Source organism: Oncorhynchus keta, chromosome 19 (assembly GCF_023373465.1).
Source record: "Oncorhynchus keta strain PuntledgeMale-10-30-2019 chromosome 19, Oket_V2, whole genome shotgun sequence".
In the NCBI taxonomy this organism is placed as follows: Eukaryota; Metazoa; Chordata; class Actinopteri; order Salmoniformes; family Salmonidae; genus Oncorhynchus; species Oncorhynchus keta.
The window spans coordinates 39,506,584-39,534,356 of record NC_068439.1 but is presented as its reverse complement, the minus strand read 5'-3'; the positions used below and the strand labels follow the sequence as shown (position 1 = coordinate 39,534,356).

Below are 27,773 nucleotides of genomic sequence, written 5' to 3'. Positions count from 1 at the left end.
CATCATGTTGTGGGGGTGCTGTGCTGCAGGTGGGACTGGTGCACTTCACAAAATAGATGGCATCATGAGGGAGGGAAAATTATGTGGATATATTGAAGCAACATCTCAAGACATCAGTCAGGAAGTTAAAGCTTGGTCGCAAATGGGTCTTCCAAGTGGACAATGACGCCAAGCATACTTCCAAAGTTGTGGCAAAATGGCTTAAGAACAAGGTATCAAGGTATTGGAGTGGCCATCACAAAGCCCTTACCTCAATCCTATAGAAAATGTGTGGGCAGAACCGAAAAAGCTTGTGCGAGCAAGGAAGCCTACAAACCTGACTCAGTTACACCAGCTCTGTCAGGAGGAATAAGCCAAAATTCACCCAACTTATTGTGGGAAGCTTGTGGAAGGCTACCCGAAACGTTTGAACCAAGTTAAACAATTTTAAAGGCAATGCTACCAAGTACTAATTGAGTGTATGTAAACTTCTGACCCACTGGGAATGCGATGAAATAAATTAAATCTGAAATAAATCATTCTCTCTACTATTATTCTGACATTTAATATTCTTAAAATAAAGTGGTGATCCTAACTGACGTAAAACAGGGGATTTTTACTAGGATTAAATGTCAGGAATTGTGAAAAACTGAGTTGAAATGTATTTGGCTAAGGTGTACTTAAACTTCCGACTTCAACTGTGATGTTTTATGGCAGTCTATGCATTGTAAATCCCTTATCGGTCCACCTTGTTAGATTTAACTTCTTATATAATTTAGATGTTTATTCATACAAGCATTTTGACACAGACCAAGCTTTGAAAATTGTGCAGGCATTAAAGAATTATGACAATAACATCCTAAATACCTAAACTGTCTCTGATCCAAATCAGAGTGTTTTTGCCTCTGTACTTTAAAGCTGGGATGAAAGCCTTTCCTTTCTACCAAGCGTGATATTCGACTAGTTGTACTGTCGTTTTGTGTTATCGGGTTTTAGGAAAACTCTTTGTACCAATGTACCAGAGCTGACGACTGGGTTGCTTAACCATAACACTGCAAAGGATTCCATTCAAAAATGAAAAGGTTTCGAAGTCCACTACATCTGCCTTTAGCTGTCATGCAGATAAATTGATTTTTAAATTGTGAGACACAACCTGTCTCACCTCATCAGTTTGGTCTGTTTGCAAAAATGTTACTGTTGACTAAGACCAACGAACTGTTTTGCCTCCTCAGCTGAAAAAAAGAACATGCTCAATTTGGCCCACACATGTCAATACAATAAACTCAAATTATTTGCAGCATAGGTATTCCTTTGTACAGGATGCAAATCAGTGAAACTGAATCCAATTTCCTTCATTCTCTCTCTTTCCTTTGGCAATCATTACTCAAAAAGTATACACATGCTGCAATAAACACAGTGTAGGCTTAACGCAGCCTATAGGCTACTTACTACAATAGCTCAACATACTACTGAATAATACAAGGACTAGTCTGTCGTTTGATTGTTCAGAATTGGACAACAACAAATGACCAATGTCAGCTAATAGTGTTGAACAATTATTCCATTCATTAATTATTCAACTAGTCAACATTTGTAGCTATCTTTAATAGCCATTCGATGTTGCGTTCCTCCTTGCTTCATTCCCTTCATTATTATCTAGATCGAATTAGTCTATTAATTTCATCTAAATGTATATGATCCAATCATTAAATGAAAGATTCGTAAATATTATGGCTAGCCTTTCGCTCACCTATCCCACATTGAAAGCTGAAGGTTCGACCGGCCAAGCCAACACTGCCATTACTTCAGTTTAATCAAAGGCGAGGTGGAAACTAATATATATATATATGTTTCACAAAGCGGGGAAGATTCGACTTGTGAAAACATCTGGCATTGCGATTCATTTCAGTGCGCTTTGATAGGCGACTTTCTTGTACCCTTGTTTCGAACTCTTCCTTCATTGCACTTGCATGATGTCAATCTGATGCACAACACCCTCCCCCGAGATGTCAAATGCGCGGCGTAGTGAGCGGAGTTCGCACTAGCCCGGACGGCTCTACTATCGAAGTGGTGTGTTGCGAGCGGGAGAGAGAGATGACCAGAGCTCCGCGACGCTGGACAGTCAAACATGGAGCTTTTTAAAACGCTAATTTCGGTGCTTTGGATGTTATTGCTGAATGGAAACAATGGCTGTCACGCTGAGGAAGGTATGTGGAAACCGATTATATGTTTTTTTCCCCCCACGGGACGGCTCATCGCAAGTGGATGATTTAATGTCCAGACTCCAGCGCAGCCGAATTGCCAGTCCGGTTGCAGGTGCCTACACGGTGATGCGGAAGTTTCAGAGATGCCTACGACGTTGTAGCCTATATGTATGCCTATTTGTACACGTGAAGTAAATCTCAGTACCTTGGAGGAGTTTCTAACATTTAAAAGGGGGAGGGGGGGGGGGCGTTCGGAAAAACCTCTCCAAACCAATTTTGTACGAAAGCCTCCTTAGATCGTTTTGTAGCTGAACATCAGCCTACATTTCAAACAGCTGCCAGCTTTAAGCATCTCTTTTCTTTTCAGTAGCCAAGTGACAGTTAAACATGTGGACAAAATAGATCAAATGGTGGGATATGTAAGTAAAAAATTAATAAAAGCGAGGTGTCAAGTACTGTTTACCGACTTCGGACAAGGACTCATAAAACTGTTGTCTTGTAGCAAATGCATAATCCTACAATCGTATTGTTACAATCTGCGTCCATTTATCATTTTGAGTGTGAACGGAAACCGTTACATTTGGACTGTAGTAGTCTCGCATCAACATTGTAATGATGTTGTAGTTTGTATGCGCATGCTGTTAAAAGTAGCCCACTGTTCAATAAATATTAATCTGGAAAGCGTTAAAAAAAAGCATTGCTTAAATGTCAGGAAGTGATAGGCTACTGTCAACAGCAAAACATATTTCAGCACAAAAGCTACATCTCAGCATTCACATTGTTAACCAGATGGAAAAAGAAACATTGCTGTCCTCTAATCTGACACTTGTACAGACAGAATAGAATCAGACCCAATGTCGATTTACCTAAACATCAGATTATTACCATGGTTGCCCCATGAATATTCAGTCTGAAAGAAGTCGCTCTAAAAACAGACGCAAGAGACTCTGCAATCCAGAATGTTAATTCGACTGATTTTTTACACTTCACCGGTTGTCCTTTTTGACGGTAGGAAGTGGAGATCAACATTTCCACAGGAAATAATTGTTTACCCGACGTTTTGCGTCACCTGTAGGATCTGTCGCTGTTTTTTTCTCATTCTCCTGAGACATTGCACATGATGCAAAAAGTGCATGCCAATAGCGGAACGTATCCTGAACGTTGTCGACTGAAGCACGTGACATCTTCAGCTGTTTGAGTGGGACAAAGTTCAGTTAAAAAGACATTTCTAAAATATTCTACTTAATATTCATAGTCTCCAGCACCACCCCAACATCAACATATGTGAAAATGGCATGTTTCAATGTTTTGTAGTAAAGAAAAACAATAGAGGAAGATCAGTGTTTCTAATGACATCATTTTAACCAATTATGAGTAGGAATTGCATACTAAATGGTTGATCATCTATTTGGATAGATTTAGAAGATAAGTAAGCATGCGTAGGGTCAGAATATATTCTGGCTAACACTTGCATAGTGCAACTGGTTTCCTTTGTCTCATTCCCTTACACTCTCTCATACTTCAACACTGAAGACAACATGACTGTAGAAAGCTGGCATATATTATTATTATTATATTATTATTATTATTATATTATTATATTATTATTATATTAACATGAGAAAGCTGGCTTATCGATGCCCCCTCTCTACCCAGTAAAATAGTCTGGCCAGTGGGCTCTCTCTCTCTCTCTCTCTCTCTCTCTCTGTCTCTCTCTCTGTCTCTCTCTCTCTCTCTCTCTCTCTCTCTCTCTCTCTCTCTCTCTCTCTCTCTCTCTCTCTCTCTCTCTCTCTCTCTCTCTCTCTCTCTCTCTCTCTCTCTCTCTCTCTCTCTCTCTCTCCCTCTCTCTCTCTCTCTGGTTGTGAGGTATTGAGCCTGGCTCTGATGCAGGCAGAAGTCTGGCTCAGGTGAGTTCAGTAAAGCGTCCTAATCGGTGCTGGGATTCAGAGGAGGAAGAGCACATAATCGCCTACGTCCCCCAGGCGAGGGTTAGTTCTGGAAGTGGCTAAGCACAGCTGAGCCAGGCTGCGCAAACACACATTGCATGTACACTGAACAAAAATATAAACGCAACACGTAAAGTGTTGGTTTCATGAACTGAAATAAAAGATCCCAGAAATGTTCTATATGCACGAAAAGCTTATTTTTAAGTTGTGCACAAATTTGTTTACATCTCTGTTAAGTCAACATTTCTCCTTTGCCAAGATAATCCATCCAACAGACAGGTGTGGCATATCAAGAAGCTGATTAAACAGCATTCTACAGGTGCACCTTGTGCTAGGGACAATAAAAGGACACCCTAAAAATGTGCAGTTTTGTCACAGAACACAATGCCACAGATGTCTCAAGTTGGGCTAGTGTGCAATTGGCATCCTGACTGCAGGAATGTGCACCAGAGCTGTTGCCAGATAATTTAATATTTATTTCTCTACCATAAGCCATCTCAACGTTGTTTTAGAGAATTTGGCAGTAAGTCCACCTGGCCTCACAATGCACAGACCATGTGTATAGGGGCATGTGGGTGTGCAGTTTGCTGATGTCAACTTTGTGAACAAAGTGCCCCATGGTGACAGTGTTGTTATGGTATGGGCAGGTATAAGCTACAGACAATGAACACAATTACATTTAAAAAAAATCTATGGCAGTTTGAATGCACGTGACGAGATCCAGGGCCCATTGTCGTGCCAGTCATCCACCGCCATCACCTCATGTTTCACCATGATAATGCACGGCCCCATGCCACAAGGATTTGTACACACTTCCTGGAAGCTGACAATGTCCCAGTTCTTCCATGACCTGCATACTCACCAGACACGTCACCCATTTGAGCATGTTTGGGATGCTCTGGATCGATGTGTACAACAGCGTGTTCCAGTTCCCTCCAATATCCATCAACTTCACACGGCCATTGAAGAGGAACAGGACAACATTCCACAGGCCACAATCTACAGCCTGATCAACTCTATGCGAAGGAGATGTCGTGCTGCATGAGGCAAATGATTTTAATCAAATTGACTGATTTCCTTATATGAACTGTAACCCAGTAAAATCTTTTCAATTCAGTACACAAACAGGCAAACACACACACATGCTGCTCATACGCACATATAGCTTTGTTACTTACACACACACACACACACACACACACACACACACACACACACACACACACACACACACACACACACACACACACACACACACACACACACACACACACACACACACACACACACACACACACACACACACAATCTCGCTTAAAGCTGCAATATGTCCCTTTTTGTATTTTGTTCATGTTCAAAAGCTCTAATAAGTTGCTAGTGGTTATCCAACATGATGCAACAGTATCAATAGTGTGCCTGAGAATAGGCTGCCTGAGAATCGCTGAATGATATTTGCTATCTTTTAGCTAAAGGAGATTCCACAATAAGTCTTGAAGGTGAAGTGTCTGCGTATTGAAAACTACAGGACTACAGCGACATCCCAGAACATCAGAGAGTCCGTGTTGAGAAGATTGGGCTCCCAATTAGATAACCCACGACTCTCTGAAGTGCCACCGCCAACAACTGCTGAGCTCTGCTCCAACTTCGAGGAGATGTCGCCACACAGGGTGCTGTAAGTCCACCTTTTGAGCTGGGAAGGACCGGAGCCTTCCCTGTTGTCAGACTTGGTGGGTCCCGGGAAGTGTGAAAACCTACCATAGTACTCAGAATTGTGGTCCTACAAGGAGAGGTGGGCCTACAACCTAACATTTAAATCATGTAAATATGGGAAGTTTGTGTGGGCACTTGCGTGAGAAACAATACTTGTGCATTTAAAAAAAATCGAGCATCTAGTCATCGTGATTGTGCTTTTGGAATGGTTTTATAATGATTTACTAAACTGTTCTCTTTTCCTGGATATCTATGCTCTTGACGGTTTACACTTCAAATTAGCAGACCTACAGGTGGATAGATATCCAGATGGACTACCCAGCACCTCTCCTCTTTCTTCAAAGGACAGCTCTTTGCAATTTAGTCTGTAACGATAAGAAGCAACATGAAATTGCAGAACGCAGCCAAATGTTTATGATATTATTATAATGTTGTGAAAAGAGTTAACAGCACCACAGGTGATGGTTTTGACTAGCCTTCATCTCGGGCCAGTCTCTCTTCTTGCGGTCGGGCAGCCCTTTCGAGGTCTTCCTGTCCAATTCTTTATGCACCCCTGCATGTGCCCCTCGATGGTCTGGGGCTCTTTAAAACTGGAGTCCTACAGAAAAAAAACATGTACACAACACTTGTGATTGTAGTGCTCACTACATGATCTTTTATGTAAACAAGTTTGGGGAATAGAAATGTCCTTTTGTACACCAGATTCAAAACAGCTGAAAAAAATGTATTTTTGTTGATGGAAAATATATTTCACAGCGGTTTAGATGGTACAATGATGCTCTACACCAGTGGTCACTAACCTTTTCTGATTCAAGATCACTTTCTATAGACCCAATACATTATCACTGGCTATGCTTCAGTTGCTCTGCCAATGCTGTTTAGAAATCATTTAGAAATTATATTACAAATGTAGCTATTTGATCACACTGGTAATATACCATTTGTTGTATTAATTGTGAGACACAGTTAAGTGAGCATAATATATATAAATATATTACTTACACACACACACACACACACACACACACACACACACACACACACACACACACACACACACACACACACACACACACACACACACACACACACACACACACACACACACACACACACACACACACACACACACACAATTCAAAAGGTTGGGGTCACTTCGAAATGTCCTTGTTTTTGAAAGGAAAGCACTTTTTTTTGTCCATTAAAATAACATCAAATTGTTCAGAAATACAGTGTAGAAATTAATGTTGTAAATTACTATTGTAGCTGGAAACAGCTGATTTTTTTAAATGGAATATCTACATAGGCGTACAGAGGCCCATTATCAGCAACCATCACTCCTGTGTTCCAATGGCACATTGTGTTAGCGAATCAAAGTTTATCATTTTAAAAGGCTAATTGATCATTAGAAAACCCTTTTGCAATTATGTTAGCACAGCTGAAAACTGTTGTTCTGATTAAAAAAGCAATAACTGTCCTTCTTTAGACTAATTGAGTATCTGGAGCATCAGCATTTGTGGGTTGGATTACAGGTTCAAAGAACTTTCTTCTGAAACTCGTCAGTCTATTCTTGTTCTGAGAAATGAAGGCTATTCCATGTGAGAAATTGCCAAGAAACTGAAGATCTCGTACAGCACTGTGTACTACTCCCTTCACAGAACAGCACAAACTGGCTCGAACCGGAATAGAAAGAGTGGGAGGCCCCGGGGGACAACTGAGCAAGAGGACAAGTACATTAGAGTGTCTAATTTGAGAAACAGATGCCTCACAAGTCCTCAACTGGCAGCTTCATTAAATAGTACCCAAAAACACCAGTGTCAACCTCAACAGTGAAGAAGCGACTCCGGAATGCTGGCCTTCTAGGCAGAGTTGCAAAGAAAAAGCCATATCTCAGACTGGCCAATGAAAAAAATAAGATGGACAAAAGAACACAGACACTGGACAGAGGAACTCTGCCTAGAAGGTCACCATCCCGGCGTCGCCTCTTCACTGTTGACGTTGAGACTGGTGTTTTGCGGGTAGAACAGTTTGCTCTGTTCTGTAAAGAGAGTAGTACACAGCGTTGTACGAGATCTTCAGTTTCTTGGCAATGTCTGCACTGTATTTCGGATCAATTTGATCTTATTTTATTGGACAAAAATTTGCTTTGCTTTTCAAAAACAAGGACATTTCTAAGTGACCCCAAACTGTTGAACGGTAGTGTATATATGATAAGGATTTTCATGCAGAAGAGTCATGTATAACACTTCTATAATTCATACACGTCTTCATAGCCATAGCTCTCGAGAATCAAGGGGCCATCCCAGTAATGTTATTAGTTAGCTACCCAAGGTCGTTTTCCATGAACGCAGAGCGACGATAGTCAATTAATTCTATTGCACTGCTTTTCTTTTTACACATGGGTGATAACTAATGCGTATCATCATATTGCTATATTTTACCAGGCAAGGAAATACACCGTAGCTATTATCAACCATGTAGCTAGTGAAGTTAGCAATGTCAAGGTAGCCAGCTAGCTAACGTTAGCTACCTTTCTGGCTGACAACGTGGATATTACATTGAGTTTAAAACAAATTGTACCTGTTCTGAAGATAGTGTTGCTGAAATGTTATAGAGTTGTCTTCAATCTTGCCCACAACTGTTCTCGAATCAGCGTCCACAGTCTCAAATTTCTGGACTCTGTTGGGTTGTCACCAGTTACCACAGCCAAAAAGTCCAACTTTGCTACCCTAGATGTTGATTCTACGTCATCCCAGCGGTGACATACAATGAGAGCTGGGGTTTCTGGTATATCTGATTCAAATCTAGACAAAATACTGCATTCTTGCCGGAAGGTTCTCCAAAAACACCTGTGCACACATACACTAAACAAAATATGAGCTCTACATTCAACCATTTTAAAGATGTTACAGATAATATAAGGAAATCAGTCAGTTGAGGTACATTCATTAGGCCCTAATTTATGGATTTCATGTGACTGGGAATACAAATATGCATCTGTTGGTCTCAGACACCTTTAAAAAAAAAGGTAGGAGCGTGGGTCAGGAAACTAGTCAGTATTTGGTGGGACCACCACTTGAAATCATGCAGCGAGACACTTCTCCTTCGCATAGAGTTGATCAGGCTGTTGATCGTGGAATGTTGTCCAACTCCTCTTTAATGGCTGTGCGAAGTTGCTGGATATTGGCGGGAACTGGAACACGCTGTCGTGCACGTCGATCCATGAGTATGCAGGCCATAGAAGAACTGGGTCATTTTCTGCATCCAGGAATTGTGTACAGATCCTTGCGACATGGTGAAGCAGGATCTGATGGCGGCAGATGAATGGCACAACAGTGGGCCTCAGGATCTCATCACGGTTTCTCTGAGCATTCAAATTGCCATTGCTAAAATGCAATTGTGTTCACTGTCTGTAGCTTACGCCATAGCCCTACCACCACCATGGGGGACTCTTCACAATGTTGACCGCAGCGAACCGCTCGACCACACAATGCCATACACGCTAGCTGCCATCTACCCGGTACAGTTGAAACCGGGATTATTTTGTGAAGAGCACACTTCTCCAGCAATGTGCCAAGGTGAGCATTTGCCCCACTGAAATCGCTTACGCCGCTGAACTGCAGTCAGGTCAAGACCCCGGTGAGGAACGATGAGCACACAGATGAGCTTCCCTGAGACGGTTTCTGACAGTTTGTGCCGAAATTCTTCGGTTGCAAAGTACATTTTGTTCAGTGTAGTTACGCAGTGCAGGTTTAACCAGAAAAATCTCACTTAAACACAGATGCACATGTCATTATTGCTTACACACACACACACACACACACACACACACACACACACACACACACACACACACACACACACACACACACACACACACACACACACACACACACACACACACACACACACACACACACACACACACACAGGCTTTCTTACTGTACACACATGAACACAGTCTTTCTGCTTACTTATGCACACATACACACGCAGAGTGTACACACGGACATGTTGAAAGTACTATAATACTGTAGAGCGCTTTACACACACAGCTCTTGAGTCGTTTCCCCTGAATGCTGGCCGGTTGGCTTGGAAGCTCTGTTCTAATTTGATGTTGTGACAGCGATGAATTGCTGTGAAAGCAATGTGTTTCTGAAGGCTGGGTTTGGCAGCCCTGTAAGTGGGGCTCGCCACAGGGGGGGGGAATTTGCCTCTGTCTGTTGTTCCGCTTCCTCTCCATCCAATCTGTATTGGAGATTATTAGTAGAGATCATTTGCCACGTTCATACACGTACCTGTCCTAATAAGAATGAAATGCCCAATTTACACACTTGGATTTATTTATTTTTTTTTTTTAAACTTAAAGGGTCACAGTAAGGTAAGCCATTCTGATCCTGTAGGTCAGTAATTGGGCAAAACAATCAGAATTGTATGAATGTAGCGATTGTGCTTTTTAGTGGATCTTCATAATGTATTCCTGGTACCGAATGTCTTTCTGGTCTGTTTGTGTGTGTGTTCATGTTTTTGAAATCATGTTGTGTAATTCTTTGTTTGTCTCTGTGTCAATTTGCGTTTCTTTGTGTCTCCTCGGATTTCTGCATGCACCTGTGTGTGTGTGTGTGTGTGCATCCCCACATTACCATGCGTCTCACATCCCAGGCTTAGTTAACGAGAACTAATACGAGTGGGGGCCCTGTAGGCAGTGCGGGGTGTCTTCCCCTCCTCACGCAGTCAATCTGGAGCTCGTGGCCGCTCTCTCATTCCCCACGCCTTGACGCTAACACACCTTGGCATCTCATCGGGATCTCATTTACTGCTCCCCCTCCTCCACTCCCCTCCGTAATCACCCATTCTGCAGAGGAGAGAAGATGGGGAGTCGCAGCCCGAGTTAAAACTGCAGCGTAGCCACTGGGTTCATCCTCAAATAGGGGTTTCGTTTTTGAGATGCCCCTACCTGAGGTAGAACAAAACACAACCATGTTTTTTTTCTCAAATTTCTCCCATTTATGAAATGGACGGTTGTGACACACCAAACCCCGAACTTCAAAATAAGCTCATGTCACCAAATATTACAAGCTCTGATATTGGAAAAAAGTGAAATACTAGTAGTCGATGGACTGCATACACACCTATATCGTCATGAATCATGTTCTGGAGGCACCTCTGCAGAGTGATCACAGGCTGGCACAGCCACAAAGTCCTCCAATCTGATTTTAAACCTAACCTTAACCACACTGCTAACCATAATGCCCAACCCTAACCTTAACCACACCGCTAACCATAATGCCCAACCCTAACCTTAACCACACCGCTAACCATAATGCCCAACCCTAACCTTAACCACACCGCTAACCATAATGCCCAACCCTAACCGTAACCACACTGCTAACCATAATGCCCAACCCTAACCTTAACCACACCGCTAACCATAATGCCCAACCCTAACCTTAACCACACCGCTAACCATAATGCCCAACCCTAACCTTAACCACACCGCTAACCATAATGCCCAACCCTAACCTTAACCACACCTCTAACCATAATGCCCAACCCTAACCTTAACCACACAGCTAACCATAATGCCCAACCCTAACCTTAACCACACTGCTAACCATAATGCCCAACCCTAACCTTAACCACACCGCTAACCATAATGCCCAACCCTAACCTTAACCACACCGCTAACCATAATGCCCAACACTAACCTTAACCACACCGCTAACCATAATGCCCAACCCTAACCGTAACCACACTGCTAACCATAATGCCCAACGCTAACCTTAACCACACTGCTAACCATGATGCCCAATCCTAACCTTAACCACACCGCTAACCATAATGCCCAACCCTAACCTTAACCACACCGCTAACCATAATGCCCAACACTAACCTTAACCACACCGCTAACCATAATGCCCAACCCTAACCTTAACCACACCGCTAACCATAATGCCCAACCCTAACCTTAACCACACTGCTAACCATAATGCCCAACCCTAACCTTAACCGCACAGCTAACCATAATGCCCAACCCTAACCTTAACCACACCGCTAACCATAATGCCCAACCCTAACCTTAACCACACCGCTAACCATAATGTCCACCCCTAACCTTAACCACAACGCTAACCATAATGCCCAACCCTAACCTTAACCACACCGCTAACCATAATGCCCAACCCTAACCTTAACCACACCGCTAACCATAATGCCCAACCCTAACCTTAACCACACCGCTAACCATAATGCCCAACCCTAACCTTAACCACACCGCTAACTATAATGCCCAACCCTAACCTTAACCACACTGCTAACCATAATGCCCAACCCTAACCTTAACCACACTGCTAACCATAATGCCCAACCCTAACCTTAACCACACCGCTAAATATAATGCCCAACCCTAACCGTAACCACATTGCTAACCATAATGCCCAACCCTAACCTTAACCACACTGCTAACCATAATGCCCAACCCTAACCTTAACCACACTGCTAACCATAATGCCCAACCCTAACCTTAACCACACCGCTAACCATAATGCCTAACCCTAACCTTAACCACACCGCTAACCATAATGCCCAACCCTAACCTTAACCACACTGCTAACCATAATGCCCAACCCTAACCTTAACCACACCGCTAACCATAATGCCCAACCCTAACCTTAACCACACTGCTAACCATAATGCCCAACCCTAACCTTAACCACACTGCTAACCATAATGCCCAACCCTAACCTTAACCACACCGCTAACCATAATGCCTAACCCTAACCTTAACCACACCGCTAACCATAATGCCCAACCCTAACCTTAACCACACTGCTAACCATAATGCCCAACCCTAACCTTAACCACACCGCTAACCATAATGCCCAACCCTAACCTTAACCACACCGCTAACCATAATGCCCAACCCTAACCTTAACCACACCGCTAACCATAATGCCCAACCCTAACCTTATCCACACCGCTAACCATAATGCCCAACCCTAACCTTATCCACACCGCTAACCATAATGCCCAACCCTAACCTTAACCACACCGCTAACCATAATGCCTAACCTTAACCACACCCCTAACCATAATGCCCAACCCTAACCTTATCCACACCGCTAACCATAATGCCCAACCCTAACCTTAACCACACCGCTAACCATAATGCCCAACCCTAACCTTAACCACACCGCTAACCATAATGCCCAACCCTAACCTTAACCACACCGCTAACCATAATGCCCAACCCTAACCTTATCCACACCGCTAACCATAATGCCCAACCCTAACCTTAACCACACCGCTAACCATAATGCCCAACCCTAACCTTATCCACACCGCTAACCATAATGCCCAACCCTAACCTTAACCACACCGCTAACCATAATGCCCAACCCTAACCTTATCCACACCGCTAACCATAATGCCCAACCCTAACCTTAACCACACTGCTAACCATAATGCCCAATCCTAACCTTAACCGCTAACCATAATGCCCAACCCTAACCTTAACCACACTGCTAACCATAATGCCCAACCCTAACCTTAACCACACCGCTAACCATAATGCCCAACCCTAACCTTAACCACACTGCTAACCATAATGCCCAACCCTAACCTTAACCACACCGCTAACCATAATGCCCAACCCTAACCTTAACCACACCGCTAACCATAATGCCCAACCCTAACCTTAACCACACCGCTAACCATAATGCCCAACCCTAACCTTATCCACACCGCTAACCATAATGCCCAACCCTAACCTTATCCACACCGCTAACCATAATGCCCAACCCTAACCTTAACCACACCGCTAACCATAATGCCCAACCCTAACCTTAACCACACCGCTAACCATAATGCCCAACCCTAACCTTATCCACACCGCTAACCATAATGCCCAACCCTAACCTTAACCACACCGCTAACCATAATGCCCAACCCTAACCTTAACCACACCGCTAACCATAATGCCCAACCCTAACCTTAACCACACCGCTAACCATAATGCCCAACCCTAACCTTATCCACACCGCTAACCATAATGCCCAACCCTAACCTTAACCACACCGCTAACCATAATGCCCAACCCTAACCTTATCCACACCGCTAACCATAATGCCCAACCCTAACCTTAACCACACCGCTAACCATAATGCCCAACCCTAACCTTATCCACACCGCTAACCATAATGCCCAACCCTAACCTTAACCACACTGCTAACCATAATGCCCAATCCTAACCTTAACCGCTAACCATAATGCCCAACCCTAACCTTAACCACACTGCTAACCATAATGCCCAACCCTAACCTTATCCACACCGCTAACCATAATGCCCAACCCTAACCTTAACCACACCGCTAACTATAATGCCCAACCCTAACCTTAACCACACTGCTAACCATAATGCCCAACCCTAACCTTAAATGAAGACCAAAAAGCTAATTTTAGTTTTCATGAATTTCTTCAATTTAGCAAATTTAAGACTTATGACAATCATCAACCTGCCTTTATTTATCTGCAGACTTTAACCAGCTTAAAGCACTGGCCCCATGACAGACAGTCAACTCATTTTGATTCTATGCTTCATTATGCTATCCTGAACTCTGAAATTAATTGTGGTACATGCTCCGAAAGCAGATGACCCGAAGTAGTCACCTTCCTTTGCGTCTAATTTGACAAATTTGCTGTGATTGGTGCAAACCCCTTTTTTTTTGTGAGTGTCAACGTGTGGGCTCAGATCCCCGGTTCTTCTCTGTTGGCCGAGGCAGAGGGGTTCTGGAGCTGACAGTGGTGACCTCGCTGTGTGCGAAAGGTCGCAGTGATTTGTGAAGTTGGCAGGCGTGTCTGTGACATTCTCCCTCTGGGCTTTTTGGTGCCATCTCATTTTGATGGCAGGGCACGAGCGAGAGGAAAGGAGGAGAGGAAATTAGCCAGGTCCATGGTGAGAGAAAGGAGGGCGTAACCGAAGGGGAGGGTGGGGGTGAGGGAAACTGGGATGACAGAAACAAGGGAGCATCCTAACCTGTCACCTTACCTTCGGTACATACAGCAGCTCTCCAATAAGGGATTGTGTAGCCTAATAAAGTACAACAGTTCCCACAATGACTCGCTGCTCTCTAAAGCATTTGCTTACTTACCAAAGGCTAACATTGACTTTGCGATGGATTGATTGATTCTGTCTGTCTGTCTTTAAAGCCTTCCGAGGGGGTCGCTTGATTTTCCTTTGTTCTCCTGTAAGGACGTGTGTGTGTGTGTGTGTGTGTGTGTGTGTGTGTGTGTGTGTGTGTGTGTGTGTGTGTGTGTGTGTGTGTGTGTGTGTGTGTGTGTGTGTGTGTGTGTGTGTGTGTGTGTGTGTGTGTGTGTGTGTGTGTGTGTGTGTGTGTGTATAAAGAATAGGTAAGATGGATGTTTTTTTTTAGCTAATGCTTTAGCCCCATTGGATAGTGAGGAATGATTAGGGGACGTTACACTGGTTCGAGTTGAGAATGGGGGTATTTGGGATAGATGGGTCTCAATGGCAGATTCTGACTTCGGAATGAAGAACAATAGTGTGTGTGTCATTTTTAGCATCTGCATGTGTAGAGGACGTCACGCTGCTTGCATAGTGCGTACCACTTCCGATTCGGGCCATACTTGGCGCAAACTCGCTACCCTTTCTTCCCAAACACGCGACTGTCCTTCAAGCGTCTTAGCCGATCGCGCCACTTCAAAAGCTCGCTAATGAGGCGACGCCCGCGGAACACCCGATGTTTCACACATCTCCACGCGCTACACATGAGTGGGTACTAGAGGTATCGCAGCGTGAGAAGCCTTAACATGCTCCACTCTGCTCTGGGTGTTTCCATCGTCCAACCACCCAAGCTGTTCAAACGAGCAGGGGTTCAATGAAGCCACCACGGTCAATATTCAGTAGCTGCTCAAACTCAAAGTGGAGATGAACATGGGAGAGTGGGACTCTGGGGAGCTGGTCAGGACAGTAGCAGGGGTCGGAGAGAAGTTGTTGTTTTTTAACAACAGAAATGTGTGCCCCTCCACTTGCAACACACATATTAAAACACCCACCCACATAAAAACATCTCACATGAATGCAAGCACATACATTAATTCACACACTCTCAAGCCCCCCTTCTTACAAGGCATGTGGTTTTGTAAAGGTTCTATTCAGGTTTAAAGTATAAAAGGCCTCATTAATATAGAACACATTTTTACCTTGGGAAAGGGAGGGAGTGTCGCTGTTTTGTTTTCCATTAGTTGACGACGTTGCCTCGGCGAATGTATGCGCTCCTCTGTGTATATACTGTACAGTGATAAGAATTGAGTGGTTGTCTGGGAGACGATTTCATGCAAAGGAACTTAGCTCCTCAACATATTCTATACAGTATATTATGTAGTCCAAGTGGAATTGAACTGATCACTTTAGTCCATTTGAAAGTAGTTTTTAGTCCAGAAACAGGCTTAATCTGATGCTTAGAAACCGGCCCTGAAAGTACTCAACTTTTATGCTTTTGGCATACGAGATGAGTGGGAAAGGAAAAGCTGACTTCTTCCATAGGTCCTATAGTACCAGTCTCTCTAGCTAACATCCCACTCCTTGCCCCTTCTCGCCACTGCCAAAGATACTGCACTCCTCAAGCTCATTAATGATAGAACGTTCATATTTGAAGATTGGCAGAAATTCTCTTTGGCACATGACATGGACGACAGGGAGTGGATTAGCTAAAGAGGCTGGTACCGAGGTTATATAGCGACCGAATGTGCCCTTTCCTATTACCAAAGGTTAAATGTGCTGGTTCTTTTCTCACAGCTGTTGGCTTTGAGACGATCGGCCTCAATCTAGCCTGGTTTAGACTTCAGCATTACCTGCTGTGTCACAGGTCAGGGTGAGGGCACAGAGGAACACACACACACACACACACACACACACACACACACACACACACACACACACACACACACACACACACACACACACACACACACACACACACACACACACACACACAATGACTACTCCTCAATGTCTCCATTACACAGCAAGTGATCAGAATATCCACAGTGTACTTCAGATGTATTTTGTTGTATCCTGACGTGGAAGTACTGCATCTCGCTGCCACTGTTGAGCCCTCCACTAGAATGTAAACCTCTGAGATTTGAGTTCTGCGGCTTGTAGAACATGACATGAGGGTCTGTGCCATGTGCCCATCTATCCAGGGATTCCATATTGGACAGGACATTAAAGACAAAAACGAGATGTGAAAACAGAATGCCGTGTCCACCGTCCACCCCTGCTAATGTCTATGTCCCATCACATGAGCCTCCCCTCTCCCCATCACGCTGTGTCGGTGCTCGCCTCGCCGGGCCTGACTCTTGGGGGGTGGGGGTGGGTTCGTCAGGATGAGAGTGCTTCTAATGGGCTTTTCATGTCCGCCCGCTAGTCCAATGCTGCGGCGACGTCCGCAACGACCGTGTGTAAAAGTGAAGGCGACTTCTGACAATTACATTTCTCACTTCTCGCCCCCTAAAGCATTTTGACGGGCCTGTGGGCTACTCTCTGTGTTACGGGGCCACTTCTGCAGTGGTTTCCCCGATCTCACTCAAATCCACGCCTCATTTCATACTCATGGCATCGTGTTCCTCCTCCTCCTCCTCCTCCTCCTCCTCCTCCTCCGTCGTCAACACGCCCCGCACTGCGAATGTGACGTGGACAATGCGCCATAGCAGACGTCTCCGCAATGCACTGATTTCATCCACGTTTCAAAGGGGAACAACCACTGTGTTAGCCATAGGAGGTCACACACTTCGCATGTGAGTGATTGCATTTTTTCCCCCCGAGCAGACTGGGCTGGGCTTTAAAGCAACCAATACATGTTTGATTGGAAGGCCTCCTGGGTTGAATTGATACAAAACAAGGTTCTTGTGTTTTGAAAGGCACGTTTGTGAAGAGATTGATCACACTTGGCGCTATAACATAACAGGAGTCCCCATCCGGTGACAAAGAAAAGGCCTGGTGCAATCAGAGAGAAATATCCTCGCTCCTAATCACGCGCTTATCAGCACCGTCAGCTCCTCAGTTAAACAGCGTGCTTACTGATTAGGCTTTTAGGCACAAGTACCACTGGCTTCAATTGAATGTGCTGTGTATACACATGTATACCCACATACAGTTCATTCACACCCACACACACCCGACGTGTCTTTGTGTGCAATCCTGCCCCCTTCCCTATCCCCTTCTGGTAATGACAGTCATGTAGGAAATTCAGCTGGCAGGGGCACATAAAGCATTACCCCCCCCACCCCCCCTTGGAGAGGCATTTAACCTTTCAAACTCAGACCAGGGGAACTTAACACACGCTCACCTCACCATCTCAGTTACAATGGGGCCCGCCGTTCCCCCTGTCCTCCCCTCTCCCCTCCTCCTCAGTGTGGGTTTGACCAGTGACCTGGAATATTACCCGGCCTTTTTAACACACGCTCACCTCACCATCTCAGTTACAATGGGGCCCGCCATTCCCCCTGTCCTCCCCTCTCCCCTCCTCCTCAGTGTGGGTTTGACCAGTGACCTGGAATATTACCCGACCTTTTTAACACACGCTCACCTCACCATCTCAGTTACAATGGGGCCCGCCATTCCCCCTGTCCTCCCCTCTCCCCTCCTCCTCAGTGTGGGTTTGACCAGTGACCTGGAATATTACCCGACCTTTTTAACACACGCTCACCTCACCATCTCAGTTACAATGGGGCCCGCCGTTCCCCCTGTCCTCCCCTCTCCCCTCCTCCTCAGTGTGGGTTTGACCAGTGACCTGGAATATTACCTGACCTTTTTAACACACGCTCACCTCACCATCTCAGTTACAATGGGGCCCGCCGTTCCCCCTGTCCTCCCCTCTCCCCTCCTCCTCAGTGTGGGTTTGACCAGTGACCTGGAATATTGCCTGACCTTTTTAACACACGCTCACCTCACCATCTCAGTTACAATGGGGCCCGCCGTTCCCCCTGTCCTCCCCTCTCCCCTCCTCCTCAGTGTGGGTTTGACCAGTGACCTGGAATATTGCCTGACCTTTTTAACACACGCTCACCTCACCATCTCAGTTACAATGGGGCCTGCCGTTCCCCCTGTCCTCCCCTCTCCCCTCCTCCTCAGTGTGGGTTTGACCAGTGACCTGGAATATTACCCAACCTTTTTAACACACGCTCACCTCACCATCTCAGTTACAATAGGGCCCGCCGTTCCCCCTGTCCTACCCTCTCCCCTCCTCCACAGTGTGGGTTTGACCAGTGACCTGGAATATTACCCAACCTTTTTAACACACGCTCACCTCACCATCTCAGTTACAATGGGGCCCGCCGTTCCCCCTGTCCTCCCCTCTCCCCTCCTCCTCAGTGTGGGTTTGACCAGTGACCTGGAATATTACCCAACCTTTTTAACACACGCTCACCTCACCATCTCAGTTACAATGGGGCCCGCCGTTCCCCCTGTCCTCCCCTCTCCCCTCCTCCTCAGTGTGGGTTTGACCAGTGACCTGGAATATTGCCCGACCTTTTTAACGCACGGTTTCCTCTGCGATGAATAAATACATAAATCACACGGCTCTGGCTCGGTCGCTTTTACAACCTGCCTGCCTCCCTCCCTCCCTCACCCCTGTCCCACCCACACCCCACCAACGAGCAGCGTAGGTTCCTCTGAAGTGGCTACCCCCCCCCAGGAGACGGCTGTTCACAATGAAAGGGTCTTAGCCGTGGGGTCCTTGGCGAGAGCAGTGTAGGTGGTGGATATCTGTAATGGGCTGAGTGTCTGTAACCTGCCAGCACGGGCCCCTTAGTATTCAGTTGTTCAGCGGAGAGGGAGAGGGAGAGGGAGAGGGAGAGGGAGAGGGAGAGGGAGAGGGAGAGGGAGGAGAAGGGGGGGATAGAGAGGGGAGGAGGGTGACTGTACACACACACACACACACACTGGATGATTTCGCTGAAGGGTAAAGAAGGTCATTGTGTGCTTCATTGCTGCTTGTGTGGAACTACACTGTATTGGAACAATTGTGGATTTAATAAATATATGCTGGGTTCATTTGGGCATTTATTTATTTTATTTAACCTTTTATTTAACTAGGCAAGTCGGTTAAGAACAAATTCGTATTTACAATGACGGCCTACCAAAAGGCCTCCTGCGGGGACGGGGGCTCAGGCCTCCTGCGGAGACGGGGGATAAAAAAATCTATGAATATAGGACAAAACACACACCACGACACGAGAGACACTTACATAAATCTATAAATATAGGACAAAACACACACCACGACACGAGAGACACTACATAAATCTATAAATATAGGACAAAACACACACCACGACACGAGAGACACTTACATAAATCTATAAATATAGGACAAAACACACACCACGACACGAGAGACACTACATAAATCTATAAATATAAGACAAAACACACACCACGACACGAGAGACACTACATAAATCTATGAATATAGGACAAAACACACACCACGACATGAGAGACACTACATAAATCTATAAATATAGGACAAAACACACACCACGACACGAGAGACACTACAATATAGGACAAAACACACACCACGACACGAGAGACAAAATCTATAAATATAGGACAAAACACACACCACGACACGAGAGACACTACATAAATCTATAAATATAGGACAAAACACACACCACGACACGAGAGACACTACATAAATCTATGAATATAGGACAAAACACACACCACGACACGAGAGACACTACATAAATCTATGAATATAGGACAAAACACACACCACGACACGAGAGACACTACATAAATCTATGAATATAGGACAAAACACACACCACGACACGAGAGACACTACATAAATCTATGAATATAGGACAAAACACACACCACGACACGAGAGACACTACATAAATCTATGAATATAGGACAAAACACACACCACGACACGAGAGACACTACATAAATCTATGAATATAGGACAAAACACACACCACGACACGAGAGACACTACATAAATCTATGAATATAGGACAAAACACACACCACGACACGAGAGACGCTACATAAATCTATGAATATAGGACAAAACACACACCACGACACGAGAGACACTACATAAATCTATGAATATAGGACAAAACACACACCACGACACGAGAGACACTACATAAATCTATGAATATAGGACAAAACACACACCACGACACGAGAGACACTACATAAATCTATGAATATAGGACTACATAAATCTATGAATATAGGACAAAACACACACCACGACACGAGAGACACTACATAAATCTATGAATATAGGACAAAACACACACCACGACACGAGAGACACTACATAAATCTATGAATATAGGACAAAACACACACCACGACACGAGAGACACTACATAAATCTATGAATATAGGACAAAACACACACCACGACACGAGAGACACTACATAAATCTATGAATATAGGACAAAACACACACCACGACACGAGAGACACTACATAAATCTATGAATATAGGACAAAACACACACCACGACACGAGAGACACTACATAAATCTATGAATATAGGACAAAACACACACCACGACACGAGAGACACTCACGACATAAATCTATGAATATAGGACAAAACACACACCACGAGAGACACTACATAAATCTATGAATATAGGACAAAACACACACCACGACACGAGAGACGCTACATAAATCTATGAATATAGGACAAAACACACACCACGACACGAGAGACACTACATAAATCTATGAATATAGGACAAAACACACACCACGACACGAGAGACACTACATAAATCTATGAATATAGGACAAAACACACACCACGACACGAGAGACACTACATAAATCTATGAATATAGGACAAAACACACACCACGACACGAGAGACACTACATAAATCTATGAATATAGGACAAAACACACACCACGACACGAGAGACACTACATAAATCTATGAATATAGGACAAAACACACACCACGACACGAGAGACACTACATAAATCTATGAATATAGGACAAAACACACACCACGACACGAGAGACACTACATAAATCTATGAATATAGGACAAAACACACATCACGAATATAGGACAAAACACACACCACGAGAGAGACACTACATAAATCTATGAATATAGGACAAAACACACACCACGACACGAGAGACACTACATAAATCTATGAATATAGGACAAAACACACACCACGACACGAGAGACACTACATAAATCTATGAATATAGGACAAAACACACACCACGACACGAGAGACACTACATAAATCTATGAATATAGGACAAAACACACACCACGACACGAGAGACACTACATAAATCTATGAATATAGGACAAAACACACACCACGACACGAGAGACACTACATAAATCTATGAATATAGGACAAAACACACACCACGAGACACTACATAAATCTATGAATATAGGACAAAACACACACCACGACACGAGAGACACTACATAAATCTATGAATATAGGACAAAACACACACCACGACACGAGAGACACTACATAAATCTATGAATATAGGACAAAACACACACCACGACACGAGAGACACTACATAAATCTATGAATATAGGACAAAACACACACCACGACACGAGAGACACTACATAAATCTATGAATATAGGACAAAACACACACCACGACACGAGAGACACTACATAAATCTATGAATATAGGACAAAACACACACCACGACACGAGAGACACTACATAAATCTATGAATATAGGACAAAACACACACCACGACACAAGAGACACTACATAAATCTATGAATATAGGACAAAACACACACCACGACACGAGAGACACTACATAAATCTATGAATATAGGACAAAACACACACCACGACACGAGAGACACTACATAAATCTATGAATATAGGACAAAACACACACCACGACACGAGAGACACTACATAAATCTATGAATATAGGACAAAACACACACCACGACACGAGAGACACTACATAAATCAATGAATATAGGACAAAACACACACCACGACACGAGAGACACTACATAAATCTATGAATATAGGACAAAACACACACCACGACACGAGAGACACTACATAAATCTATGAATATAGGACAAAACACACACCACGACACGAGAGACACTACATAAATCTATGAATATAGGACAAAACACACACCACGACACGAGAGACACTACATAAATCTATGAATATAGGACAAAACACACATCACGACACGAGAGACACTACATAAATCTATAAATATAAGACAAAACACACACCACGACACGAGAGACACTACATAAATCTATGAATATAGGACAAAACACACACCACGACACGAGAGACACTACATAAATCTATGAATATAGGACAAAACACACACCACGACACGAGAGACACTACATAAATCTATGAATATAGGACAAAACACACACCACGACACGAGAGACGCTACATAAATCTATGAATATAGGACAAAACACACACCACGACACGAGAGACACTACATAAATCTATGAATATAGGACAAAACACACACCACGACACGAGAGACACTACATAAATCTATGAATATAGGACAAAACACACACCACGACACGAGAGACGCTACATAAATCTATGAATATAGGACAAAACACACACCACGACACGAGAGACACTACATAAATCTATGAATATAGGACAAAACACACACCACGACACGAGAGACGCTACATAAATCTATGAATATAGGACAAAACACACACCACGACACGAGAGACACTACATAAATCTATGAATATAGGACAAAACACACACCACGACACGAGAGACGCTACATAAATCTATGAATATAGGACAAAACACACACCACGACACGAGAGACACTACATAAATCTATGAATATAGGACAAAACACACACCACGACACGAGAGACGCTACATAAATCTATGAATATAGGACAAAACACACACCAAGACACGAGAGACACTACATAAATCTATGAATATAGGACAAAACACACACCACGACACGAGAGGCACTACATAAAGAGAGACCTAAGACGACAACATAGCAAAGCAGCAACGCATGACAACACAGCATGGTAGAAACACAACATGGTAGCAGCACAAAGCATGGTATACATATGAAATACAACAGCACAAAGCATGGTATACATATGAAATACAACAGCACAAAGGACAAGAAGGTAGAGACAACAATACATCAGGTTGACGCAGCCACAACTGTCAGTGAGTTTCCATGATTGAGTCTTTGAATTGAGTCTTTGAATGAAGAGAGTGAGATAAAACTGTCCAGTTTGAGTGTTTTTTGCAGCTCGTTCCAGTCGCTAGCTGCAGCGAACTGAAAAGAGGAGAGACCCAGGGATGTGTGTGCTTTGGGGAACTTTAACAGAATGTGACTGGCAGAACGGGTGTTGTATGTAGAGGATGAGGGCTGCAAGTAGGCATCTCAGATAGGGGGGAGTGAGGCCTAATAGGGTTTTCTAAATAAGCATTTTATAAGCATCTTGCGACAGGTGTACAGAGATGACCAGTTTCCAGAGGAGTACAGAGTGTAGTGATGTGTCCTATAAGGAGCATTGGTGGCAAATCTGATGGCCAAATGGTAAAGAACATCTAGCCGCTCGAGAGCACCCTTACCTGCCGATCTATAAATGATGTCTCTGTAATCTAGCATGGGTAGGATGGTCATCTGAATCAGGGTTAGTTTGGCTGCTGGGGTGAAAAAGGAGGGATTACGATAGAGGAAACCAAGTCCAGATTTAACTTTGGCCTGCAGATTTGATATGTGCTGAGAGAAGGACAGTGTACTGTCTAGCCTTACTCTCAAATACTTGTATGAGGTGACTACCTCAAGCTCTAAACCCTCAGAGGTAGTAATCACACTTGTGGGGAGAGGGGCATTCTTCTTACCAAACCACATGACCTTTGTTTTGCACGTGTTGAGAACAAGGTTAAGGGTAGAGAAAGCTTGTTGGACACTAAGAAAGCTTTGTTGTAGAGCATTTAACACAAAATCCAGGGAGGGGCCAGCTGAGTATAAGACTACAGTACCTTGCGAAAGTATTCGGCCCCCTTGAACTTTACAACCTTTTGCCACATTTCAGGCTTCAAACATAAAGATATAAAACTGTATTTTTTTGTGAAGAATCAACAACAAGTGGGACACAATCATGAAGTTGAACGACATTTATTGGATATTTCAAACTTTTTTAACAAATCAAAAACTGAAAAATTGGGCGTGCAAAATTATTCAGCCCCTTTACTTTCAGTGCAGCAAACTCTCTCCAGAAGTTCAGTGAGGATCTCTGAATGATCCAATGTTGACCTAAATGACTAATGATGATAAATACAATCCACCTGTGTGTAATCAAGTCTCTGTATAAATGCACCTGCACTGTGATAGTCTCAGAGGTCCGTTAAAAGCGCAGAGAGCATCATGAAGAACAAGGAACACACCAGGCAGGTCCGAGATACTGTTGTGAAGAAGTTTAAAGCCGGATTTGGTTACAAAAAGATTTCCCAAGCTTTAAACATCCCAAGGAGCACAGTGCAACTGTGATAATATTGAAATGGAAGGAGTATCAGACCACTGCAAATCTACCAAGACCTGGCCGTCCCTCTAAACTTTCAGCTCATACAAGAAGACTGATCAGAGATGCAGCCAAGAGGCCCATGATCACTTTGGATGAACTGCAGAGATCTACAGCTGAGGTGGGACACTCTGTCCATAGGACAACAATCAGTCGTATATTGCACAAATCTGGCCTTTATGGAAGAGTGGCAAGAAGAAAGCAATTTCTTAAAGATATCCATAAAAGTGTAGTTTAAAGTTTGCCACAAGCCACCTGGGAGACACACCAAACATGTGGAAGAAGGTGCTCTGGTCAGATGAAACCAAAATGGAACTTTTTGGCAACAATGCAAAACGTTATGTTTGGCATAAAAGCAACACAGCTCATCACCCTGAACACACCATCCCCACTGTCAAACATGGTGGTGACAGCATCATGGTTTGGGCCTGCTTTTCTTCAGCAGGGACAGGGAAGATGGTTCAAATTGATGGGAAGATGGATGGAGCTAAATACAGGACCATTCTGGAAGAAAACCTGATGGAGTCTGCAAAAGACCTGAGACTGGGACGGAGATTTGTCTTCCAACAAGACAATGATCCAAAACATAAAGCAAAATCTACAATGGAATGGTTCAAAAATAAACATATACAGGTGTTAGAATGGCCAAGTCAAAGTCCAGACCTGATTCCAATCGAGAATCTGTGGAAAGAACTGAAAACTGCTGTTCACAAATGCTCTCCATCCAACCTCACTGAGCTCGAGCTGTTTTGCAAGGAGGAATGGGAAAAAATTCAGTCTCTCGATGTGCAAAACTGATAGAGACATACCCCAAGCGACTTACAGCTGTAATCGCAGCAAAAGGTGGCGCTACAAAGTATTAACTTAAGGGGGCTGAATAATTTTGCACGCCCAATTTTTCAGTTTTTGATTTGTTAAAAAAGTTTGAAATATCCAATAAATGTCGTTCCACTTCATGATTGTGTCCCACTTGTTGTTGATTCTTCACAAAAAAATACAGTTTTATATCTTTATGTTTGAAGCCTGAAATGTGGCAAAAGGTTGCAAAGTTCAAGGGGGCTGAATACTTTCGCAAGGCACTGTATGTCATCTGCATATAAATGGATGAGAGAGCTTCCTACTGCCTGAGCTATGTTGTTGATGTATATTGAGAAGAGCATGGGGCCTAGGATCGAGCCTTGGGGTACTCCCTTGGTGACAGGCAGTGGCTGAGACGGCAGATTTTCTGACTTTATACACTGCACTCTTTGAGAGAGGTAGTTAGACAAAACCAGGCCAAAAACCCCTCAGAGACACCAATATTCCTTAGCTGGCCCACATGAATGGAATGGTCTATCGTACCGTATCAAAATCTTTGGCCAAGTCAATAGAAATAGCAGCACAACACGGCAATGGTGACACCATTTAAGGTTGCAGTGACGGTTAACTCAACATACTATACTTTAGGAACCCCTATGCTGTGTGGATACCATTTGCACACATGGAAATGTTGTCCCTGTGGAAAAACACAAACACACACACACACACACACACAGAGAAATAAATGTCAAATACCGAAATGTTTTTCCTCCCTCGTTCACTTCATTATATGGCTTTCCACCAGCCTCTCTCCAGCCTCAAGCAGAAACACAGCACTGTAGCCATGGTTATTAGAGGCCAAAGATGCATGAAGGGAGAATGTGTGTGTGCTCGCGCCAAAGATGCATGAGGGCAGAATTAGTCCTCCACTGGAGCTGCAAGCGCAAGGCATGTCTCCGAATGGAATTGTGTGTAATTATTGACGCTTCCTGCCGTGTAATGTGTTGGCTTAGTGTGTTTGCCTCTGTGTCTGCTCTGGGTTTTCCTTCCGTTTGCGGTCTCTGTGAGTGTTCTTTTTTTAAAATCCAGTCTTGCAACACCAGGATTGTGGGTTCGATTCCCAGGACCACTCACACGTAACATTTGTGCACACACGACTAAGTGGCTTTGGACAGAAAGTGTCTGCGAAACGGTATATATTATTAGGGATATTTATGTTAGTGAGGGCTCGTGTAAGAGGTGGCGGTGTTTGTGGCACGTTCAGTGCTTTGGTCGTACTCGTCTTTGGTCGTACTTGCGTTAGTGTTCTATACATTCTGTGGAGCTACTGTGTAAATAGTAGTAACGCGTGCTTGTCTGTAACGATGGTGTGTGAGGTGAGATGCGCTGAGGGGTAAGGATGTAATGTGTGGTCAGATGGTCAGAGGGTGAGGTGGCTAGTCTCTCTCTGGGGCAGATGGGGCCAACACAGGAAGTGCC

At 43.9% G+C, this 27,773-nt stretch overlaps 1 protein-coding gene across 1 annotated transcript in view; it reads left to right on the top strand.

Annotated features, from left to right (window-relative positions):
* The first annotated feature begins 2,012 nt into the window (after positions 1 to 2,012).
* LOC118371776 (ephrin type-A receptor 7) overlaps positions 2,013 to 27,773 on the top strand; it is a 222,778-nt gene continuing 197,017 nt past the window's right edge. The window contains exon 1 of the mRNA XM_052470570.1: positions 2,013 to 2,186. Within this exon, the coding sequence (XP_052326530.1) occupies positions 2,108 to 2,186 (79 nt within the window). The 5' untranslated portion in view covers positions 2,013 to 2,107. The remainder of the gene's footprint in view (positions 2,187 to 27,773) is intronic.